General features: G+C 37.0%; 1 protein-coding gene across 1 annotated transcript in view; it reads right to left on the minus strand.

Moving 5' to 3' along the window:
• LOC107697995 (collagen alpha-1(XI) chain-like) overlaps nucleotides 1-9,844 on the minus strand; it is a 74,341-nt gene that overhangs the window by 7,343 nt on the left and 57,154 nt on the right. The window contains exons 41-49 of the mRNA XM_016498902.1: nucleotides 6,531-6,584; nucleotides 6,186-6,239; nucleotides 6,000-6,053; nucleotides 5,290-5,343; nucleotides 4,453-4,560; nucleotides 3,922-3,975; nucleotides 3,671-3,724; nucleotides 2,958-3,011; nucleotides 438-491 (exon numbers count right to left, since the gene is read on the minus strand). Of these exons, the coding sequence (XP_016354388.1) occupies nucleotides 438-491; nucleotides 2,958-3,011; nucleotides 3,671-3,724; nucleotides 3,922-3,975; nucleotides 4,453-4,560; nucleotides 5,290-5,343; nucleotides 6,000-6,053; nucleotides 6,186-6,239; nucleotides 6,531-6,584 (540 nt within the window). The remainder of the gene's footprint in view (nucleotides 1-437; nucleotides 492-2,957; nucleotides 3,012-3,670; nucleotides 3,725-3,921; nucleotides 3,976-4,452; nucleotides 4,561-5,289; nucleotides 5,344-5,999; nucleotides 6,054-6,185; nucleotides 6,240-6,530; nucleotides 6,585-9,844) is intronic.

Here is a 9,844-nt window from a genome sequence, read left to right on the forward strand (position 1 = left end):
TATATTAAAATAGAAAACAGTTATATATCATTATAATACTACTTCACAATATTACTGTTTTTACTGCATTTTTGATCAAATAAATGAACCTTGGTGAGCATAAGACATTTTTGAACGGTAGTGTACCTTTTAAACATTATTATATATTTATATATTTATATTATATTATATAAATGACCAATTAAAGGTGAGAAATATTAAAAACTCTCGGCATGCTTCAAATATGCAATTTAGGTTATAAGGGTTAAGTTGATGAACTAAAGCTAAAATACAGCCTACACACTTCAGTCCCACAGTGACAGTCTTTCCACACTTATTAACAGTGAGTCACTCTGTCAAGAGATGTGCTTTTTCTCCCATGGCTCACTGTGTGTTAATTACGGCAGTGGAGGCTGCAGTATGTGCCTGGGTTGAATTGATTTGGAATGATGCGTTACCTTGGCGCCCTTCTCTCCTTGTCTGCCTTCAGCTCCAGTAGCCCCCGGGGGTCCCTGCGGACAGAGAAAAGGACGTTTTATTTGAGATTTGTTCTCTGCTGGGCTATAAAACAAATGGGAAAAAGGTCACCGTGAGACATCACGGTAGCACTTCGGGGATCTTGCTTGGTGGCTATTAATGGGCAAATGGATCCACTTGAAGGTCTTTTGTGTGAACATATACTCATTCATACTCGTACGGTTATTTGTAAACGTGACCGGGGCTAGTTGTCACATTTTCACATTTTTAGTGAATATTTCCTTAGAGCGTTGGCTACAAAAACATTTTCCTTAAAGCACTGGCTATTGAACATTTCTACCATTATATCCAGGAAAAAAATTAAAACAATTAATGAAACAACAAAAATGATTGTTAATGTACAGAAATATGGATTTCTACTACATAAAATGTGACGGCTTGCCCCAGCCTGACATCTATGAAAATTGCCCTTGCCCTGGCAAAAACTTTCCTATATTTTCAAATATACCTTATACCTATATATATATATATATATATATATGAACCTTGTTTAATGTCAGCATGGTTTGATAGTGTTTACCTAACAGGGTTGGAAAAATATTAAAATTTTAGTTGGATGATTAAAAAATAACTCGGTTTTGAACTCGATGTGTGAAACTAGCATACAAAACCACTGCTAGAGAAAATATACATTTGTTTAATTGGACTTTTGACCTTATACTGCACATAGTTACTGAGATAAAACCTGCTTGACAATTTGCCCTCGACTCCCCTGTGTGATTTTAATTTAATGAAGAGCAGGAAAAAATCAACTAATGACAGCAGGAAGATTCACCAAATTCAATAATTCTCAAGATAGTTAATAGTCTAGGGACTGTCCCTAGGGTCCAAGACTGAACAGAGTGCAAGAAACAAACAGAGAGAGAATAAGCAAAGGAATCTCCATATTTATTTCCAACCACGGTCGGTAAAATGCTGAGAAAGCAGAATGCCTCTGTCTTCGATGCAAAATAAGCTCTAGCCGGAATGATTGATGCAGGAGACTTAATTCTACAAGATGAGTCTTCCTGCGACCATCTTCCTCTTGCAGGATTAAAACACCTTTGCTGATGAAATGGCAGTTTCTCTAGCTACAGTCCGTCAGCCATTGCTATCCGCGTATGCTGATAGGGTGTATAATTTTTCCAGAGAGAGCTCCATTAAGCATATTGGGAAAGCGAGTGGTGTTTTCTCTACATTTTGCATGAATAATGGATGTGTGTGTGCAAAGAGATGCCATTAAGCTTTATAGAGGAATAATGGGATAGCACAGTGTTGCTTGGGCTGGCCAATAAAATTCAACCAGGGCTGTTTGCCATATAGTAAGAATCTTTACCAGAGGATCTGTGACCCCTAGAGACTCCAAAGAACTACCATGGGGGTACAGCAGTTATTTACACCTTGTTTGAGCTGGTCAAAATTGGTACACTAAATAAATACAAGGTCTTAAACGTCAGAAACACGTGACCACGGCAAGGACTGCCTACTTACCTGTCAATCAACCATTGCCAATTACATAAAATAGGTTAACTTCAAGTAAAACTAAGGATAATAACTTTAAGTTAAATGTTTCATTGTGCTTTCCACATTAAAATGTGCTAAATAAATGTAAAATACGATTATATGACTTTGTGCATCAAGATCACAAAGGGTCTACTGCAAGTTCAGTGCAAATGCAGCAAAACTGATATCACAAGACAAGAGGACATAATAATATTTCACTTGCTGGTTTGATAGAGTGCAGTGAGAAACACCTCAATACAATCTAAATTGAAAAAGTTTACTTTTTCCCTCCGGAAAAAAATATGTGGTATTTCCGTGACTAGCGAAACAACTATTTTCTGAGAGGCAATGGGGTGTCATTTGGCAGAACAAATTTCTCTTGATGTGGCAGTGGAAGAGGATTTCGAATTCCTGTCCCAAATGTGAGTTATATTTCCTCTTCCTCTGTAACATCCTTTACACCACCGTCCCCTCATCACTGTCACTCAAACAGGCCCGGGATCAATATAACGTCTGGACTGATTTTCTTCTTTCATCCTGAGAGAGATGTCAGACTGCAGTGGAGGAAATGAGTTCTGGCTCTGATGCCATTTAAATGCTGTTTTCGATTTCAGTCTGATAATTTACTTTGCACTATTCATCATCCTGTGAAGGACTTTCTTTTTTTCTGTTTGCTGTTGAATGGTATGACCCTGGGTGAAAAGCAACCGATCATCTGTGCTAAAAAATGTTTTTGACTGTTTTGCACAGGTCAGAATCTTCAGTCGATAAATCAATATCAGTTTTAGTTTATTTGTTCCATTCTGAGTGAGAAATAGTATTTTGTCTATTCCTTGGAAAATACAAAATATTGATCATTAAGAAGGCTTGTTTTCCATGCCAAGGATGGTCAAAAATACCTGATCAATATGCTAAATGGATGCTGCTTAAAATATAATAGTGATGAAGACTATACATACTCTTTTGCCAGGAGGTCCTGGTGGGCCAGCTTCTCCAGAAGGACCAGGAGGTCCCTATAACAGAGTGAAGGAAGAAACTGAAACACAACTGAACCAGCCTATTGAAGATAATAGACTTGAAACTTTTCATAACTAAACTGTCTTTTATAATTTTGTGAAATTCATTGAACACAATTATGTTGGATGGATACAATTTTACAAAATTATTCAGCTGTGTGATTGATTTGATTCTAAAATGATCAACTTCTAATCAGAGAAGGGAAGCTGTATGCATTTTTGTGAAAGTTTGTTGCTCAAAACAAACCTCTCCTCATTAAATTTTCATAGAAGTGTAGCATATAAATGGGCCTCGCAATGAGACTCAGACTCTCACATTTGTAAACCTGCAGATTCAGATACATTGAATTTAACAGTAAATTAACCAATTTCCTTGCACTGGAAAATCCAAATGACTGTAATAAATGGTAATAAAGACTGCAATTTATTGGCTGCCACTGTAGGCTTAGGCAATTATGTTTGACTTCCGTATATCAAACAACAGTTTATTATTCTATCTGTACTGTATATATACTTACGCTAGAGGCAAAAACAATGCTCTGCAATTTAATGCATACAGCAGGAAATTGTATTGGAAGACAAACAAATAATTGAAAAAGTAACTTTTTAATAAACTATAGTCAAAGGTATTGCACCTAAATATGGTTAAAACTTACAGGTTGACCAGACTCTCCATCCTCGCCTTTTTCTCCTGGGCCTCCATCTATTCCCTGATAATTTAATAGACAAAATTTCAGAGACATATAAATTGACAATTGAAAAAACAAGCAAACATGTTGCTGACTATTTACACTGCAAAGACTTTTTAATCATTCAAAGTCAATAGTAAATACATGAAACAAACCATTTTTTAAAATAATAATAATAATAATTTACAGGACTTTTAGTGATGGATTTTGGCACTTACAGCAACACCTGGCTCACCGGGTGGACCTGGGTCTCCAGGAAAACCAACAGGGCCCTATAGTAACAGATTGAAAACACGGGTTTAACAGAGTGATGTGTCAATAACACAAACACTAAATTCTATTACTGTATGTACTTAATGTCCTTAACAAATATTAGGACATACAAAACTAAATTTATCAGTTGAAGGCACGGTAACATTTCAATTGAATTACAATCTTTTATTCATCTTAGACACATAATGCTTTAATAATTTCTAATTAGTGGAGTAAGTCTCATATTTGGGGCAGTCGTGACCTAATGGTTAGAGAGTCAGACTTGTAACCCGGTAATGCAGAGCACAAATTCTGAGTATGGATCACCATAATTGGCCACACGTCACTTCACTTCTCACTTCTCTTATTTAATCAGCATAATCCATCTAAAATAGATTTTTTTTTACCAGTAAGGCTCACCTCACTGTTGTAGAGGCTTCTAACATTTCATGCCTTTATATATTCATAAGATCTCATGCCAGCTGTATTACACTTACAGGATTACCCTTGGGTCCATCATCTCCAGGGGGTCCTTTGGGACCTGCAGGTCCAGCAGCACCAGGGGGACCAGCTTCACCTTTCTCTCCTCTCTCACCTTTTGGGCCCTGTAGCACATATAACAAAGATGAAAGGGCCGAATAAAGAGCCCTGAGGCACTCCATGAACAAAAGCATCCTGAGAACAATGAGTGCAGCCATGCTCTACATTTTGATATAGCAATTCAAAAGAGTTAATCAGCCATTCATGTCAGTATTGACAGGTTAGAATTTTGACAGGCTGAATTTCCATCTGTAATTTAGATATTCCATAAATAACAAAGTTAACTTTTTAGCTTTAATCATCTGTTTTTTTCCACTGATGTCCACTTGTAATGTTACTCAAGGTTTTTGTGACATAAAGGTTTCTGAACACCAATACCAGCCGTTTGCTAATGTGTTAAAGGACAAGTCACAGATTCATGTATTTCTGGTGTCAGAAATCCAAGAAATGAAGCTGCTGTTTTTCAAGTTTACTATCTATAAATGGACATTTTGAGTTACAGTATATATATATTTTTTTACAACACACCTTTATTCTAAAAGTTCAAGGGAAATTTGATTTTTCATGATATAAAGTAAACTGACAACAGTGCGAGCAATATTTTATTTCAAATGTCACTGTATTAAGCATTTCATTATATGATGAGAGGAAAGATCTTTATTGGAATCATTCCTGCAATTTAGCGACTCACTTAGTGTGGCCGCTTAATTTGAGACAATCAATAAATCCAGAGAAGCTTACAGGAAGTGATTACCCGCATCACCACACAGATCTCTCTTGAAAACTTCACTTACCCCAGGTCCAGGCTCGCCAGGAGGTCCAGGGTTTCCAGCTTCTCCTTGCTCACCCTGTTAAGGATATTACTAGTTATAATGTATTGCACAACACCATATAATTGTGCTGTATAATGTTAACAATGTTCCATTCGACTCGAAAAGCCAGAATTTCCAGCTTTCTACTAGGCAAAGTGCAAACGAATGATACTGAAGTTAAAGTTGAACTTCCATTTGGAAATTTCAAATTGAACTCTAGTTTCTTCAACTTTAGACAATTAGTAGCACTGTCATTTTGTTGCTTTCCCTTATGATTGAAGATCAGAGATGTCAAGTAGACTCTAATGGAATGAATCATATGTAGTGGTATCTAAATAAAGCTGCATGTTGTTTACTGGTTGTTTCTTAGCTTAGCTGGTCTGGGCTATAGTGGACATAACATTCAGATCCTAATGGATGTAGCATTATAGTGACCTGTTACATATTCTAAATTCATCTCCATAGCCAGCCTCAGCATTAAATATTGATGGCCTGTGGACCTGCCAAATAGCAGTGAAATGTAGGGCTATTATCAGAACTGCGGTAATGTAGGCATTAATCGTTTTGTTATACTAATTCAGACAAAAGGATGACACGAATAATAAATTAATGAAGTCTGTAACAGAGATTTGAAACAAGACCATAGACACCATATTTCTGGGAATAAACACTGGAGCTGGGAATATTCTTACCTTCTCACCCACAGATCCCATTCCTCCTATTCCACCAGGAGGACCTTGTGGACCCTTCAATAAAAGAAGTTGATTTGTGAAGAGGCATGCGTGAAAACCATTAACTCTATAGCCATTTGGTTAAAGAGGTGTAATTTAATGGATTTGCTGATGGGAAAAATGTTCAATGTTGAGAGATGGTCTTACATCAGCACCAGGAGGACCTTGAGGACCTCTGGGACCAGGTGGGCCAGGGGGACCCTGTGGTGAAACAAGAAGAGAGACAAATGAGACTTTACTAATAGTTGTAGGTTAAAACATAAATAAAATAAAATAAATTAATATAAAATAAAATAAATATATAAAGGCAAAATAAAATTAAAAGCAAAATAACACAGGAATAAACAGAACCCTTAAAGGTTTGATTAGAACAATTTTCTTTCCTGTATTCATGTATTTCATATTTAAATTATAAGTCATGTCAAAGGCAGTTAAAAAAATAAAAAAATAAAAAATAACAACTATAGTTAATAATTGGTTAAAACATCTTACCATAGGACCAACGTCTCCATTTTCTCCTTTCTCACCAGGTGGTCCAGGAAGACCCTGTAAAAAACAAATTAATATTCTTGTATTTATGTGCATTTATAATAATATAAATGTCCATATTTTTATATACTATAGTACACTGACATCAGCAACCGTGCAAAGAAATGTTCAAAGACACTGTTGCTGTGAGGCACCAAAATGGGCCCTCTGATGAAAAGAGAAGAATAATCTGGCTCAGACGCAGTTACCGGAGGACAGCAATAATGCTTAATTTCAGAATTGGCGGAGAAAGGCAATAGGGCCATATGGCAAATGGAAGAGGCAGAGGCGGACTACGGGAGTGTTTATTGAGTTTCACTGTCTGTCATCTTGAAATCTAAGAGAGCAACAAATATCCTTTGTCAGATTTTTAGCTCATGTTCAATGTGAACACTATATTGTTTGTCACCTTTTCATAGGTGGCAAATGGCGAGGGGTGAAAAACATAGAGGACTTTCAACATTAAGCAGAATATGAAAGCTATTTTACCCAGCACAGAAAGTCATCCATGCACATTTACCAAATATATTGCCTCAGAGCAGCACAAGTTTAATTTGAACATTTAAGGAAGGACACATCCCGCATCAAACCACTATTACTCCCTAAAAATGCACCTAGGACTTAAGAGAAACACATTTTAAATCCAGAACATTGTGGGAATAAATGGGCCACCAAAAAGAAGTTAGACAGGCAGCAGTGTGCAGCAACATTTTATTTGATGCTGCTCTCTGCTAAGGGGCTAGCTGAAAAATTCATGGCGTTTTTCAGCTTAATTAATGGCCAATTAAATGTTTTACCCAGCAGAAAAGGTGAAACATCCATCAGTTAGAGTAACCAGGGAAGCATTTGCGTTTTAACGAAGTGCAAAACACTATATCATCAGAGACCTCTGGTAAAACACACCTGTGCAGGCGAATAAACAAGCTAGACATGTGACCCCGGTATCATGCATGTTTGATCCTTGACATTTACTCCCTAATTGCCTTGACTTCAGGGGCTGCTCATTCAAAGGCGTTTCTTCGCTAGCTGTAACATGTCAGGAGTGAGGACATCTAAAGTCTAATTTTGTCTGATATTTACTCGCCCAATACCCACGTGCCCTGCAGACTTGGCAGACCAACACATTCTCACTGACTGATTCTCGTGCTGGTAAGAGATCTCATCGGGGCAGAAGCCTTTATTCAGAGACCATTAACATAAACACTCATTACAGCCTGAAGGGTGTGTGTGCACTGCTCTAATGTCTATTGGACCGGGTCACTAAATGCAATTAATAAAATCCAAATGGAAGTGCATTACGCCCAATTAAAACTCAATTGAATCAAATGGCTCTGAGATTTGGTGGTGTAAGAGGACTACAGGAGCAGTCGATGTTACTCCATTACAGTGATGACTCGCCTTCAGAGGAATCAGCTAATTGATGGATAGAGAAATGTCAGAACCTTGAGGCTTCCAATCATAATATGATCAAATGAAAAGAGAGATAAGATGATTAATATAAATCTTCTACAAATACAGTGTTTACCAGTCAAACATGATATGAATGCTGATTTGTATGGTTCATTATTATAAAATAATATTTTTATAATAATTTTATAATTATAATAAAACAGTATAAATTCAGCTTTGTTATCTCAGGAATTAATTATATATTAAAATATATTAAAGGAGAATACATTTTATTTTTATAATAATTTTATAATTATAATAAAACAGTATAAATTCAGCTTTGTTATCTCAGGAATTAATTATATATTAAAATATATTAAAGGAGAATACATTTATTTTAAATTATAATAATATTACCGTATTTTAATGAAATAATTGTAGCATGGTGAGCATAAAAGACCACTTTAAAAAACATTACAAAATGTTACTGTATAAATGCTTTTAACACAGGGAGAACTTATACTCTCCCATTTAAAAAAAATGCATATGAGGTCTGAACATGTTTGTTCCAATTTGTCAAAAATGGTGAAGCTGTGGAGTAATACGCAATATTTTAAAGATTTATTTTTTGGCATTTTATAGCTTTATTGCGACAGTATGAAGACAGGAAAGTGGGAGAGAGAGGGGGACGGGATCAGGAAAGGTCCATGAGCCGAGACTCGAACTCAGGATGCCCGAAGCGCAACTGTGCTGTATGTCGGTGAATAGGAATAATGCCAGATTATTTAATGTTAGATTTATCAGTCAATAATGGTAACTAAGGGTGTACTCACACTAGGCATTTTGAACCGTGCCCGAGTGTGTTTGACCCCCAAAGCCCGGTTCGTTTGATTAGTGTGAGAGAGCGGCACAGTTCGTTTACTCGGCCCTGGCCCGGTTGGAAGAGGTGGGCCAGGGCACGGTTCGGTTGGGCTCGGGCGCGGTACGCATGCAGTGTGAGCGCTAACCGCGCCGGAGCACGTAACAGATACTATTTTGTGTACACTACTGTCATCATTACGACCGCAAACATATTCTATTACTACTACTACACTACACTTTTCAATTAATTTAATTAAATCAAGTATATTTAGGTTTATAATGGCTCTGGTTCTTACCTTATCGATGAACAGGAAATGTAGTTTGCGAGTAAAGCTGCAAATTATTTCATTAACGTCAGCTGCCTCCATAATAATTTTCTGATACATACAAGTGAAAATCAATGCACGGCATAAATTATAAATTAATTATTATTAATTATTCGGCAGAATATTAGCAAAAGTGGTTTTCGGCTCGGTTCAAGGCAACCGTGCCTAGTGTGAGTACACCCTAAATATATATTTTTGAATATATTTGATTGCATAAATATATTTCTCGGAGGGATTGGCATGGTAGTGTACATGACTATAATGACCATAAATGGTACATGACCATAATGTATTTGGTCTTGGTGGAATAGATGTGCTATGCTGCTGCTGCTGCTGCTGTGGCAGAGCAAGTACCGAGACTTGCTACTGCCAATACATCTTCTCCGTTATTTCATACATGACATAAGCATGCTCCAGCCCGGAATGTTTAGTGCAAGTGTGAGTGCAGGCCAGCGGGGGAGTGGGGGATAATCACGCTCGGGCTCGGTTCAAGGCAACCGTGCCTAGTGTGAGTACACCCTAAATATATATTTTTGAATATATTTGATTGCATAAATATATTTCTCGGAGGGACTGGCATGGTAGTGTACATGACTATAATGACCATACATGGTACATGACCATAATGTATTTGGTCTTGGTGGAATAGATGTGCTATGCTGCTGCTGCTGTGGCAGAGCAAGTACCGAGACTTGCTACTGC

This window comes from Sinocyclocheilus anshuiensis, unplaced genomic scaffold (assembly GCF_001515605.1).
Source record: "Sinocyclocheilus anshuiensis isolate Anshui unplaced genomic scaffold, SAMN03320099.WGS_v1.1 scaffold886, whole genome shotgun sequence".
Lineage (NCBI taxonomy): Eukaryota > Metazoa > Chordata > Actinopteri > Cypriniformes > Cyprinidae > Sinocyclocheilus > Sinocyclocheilus anshuiensis.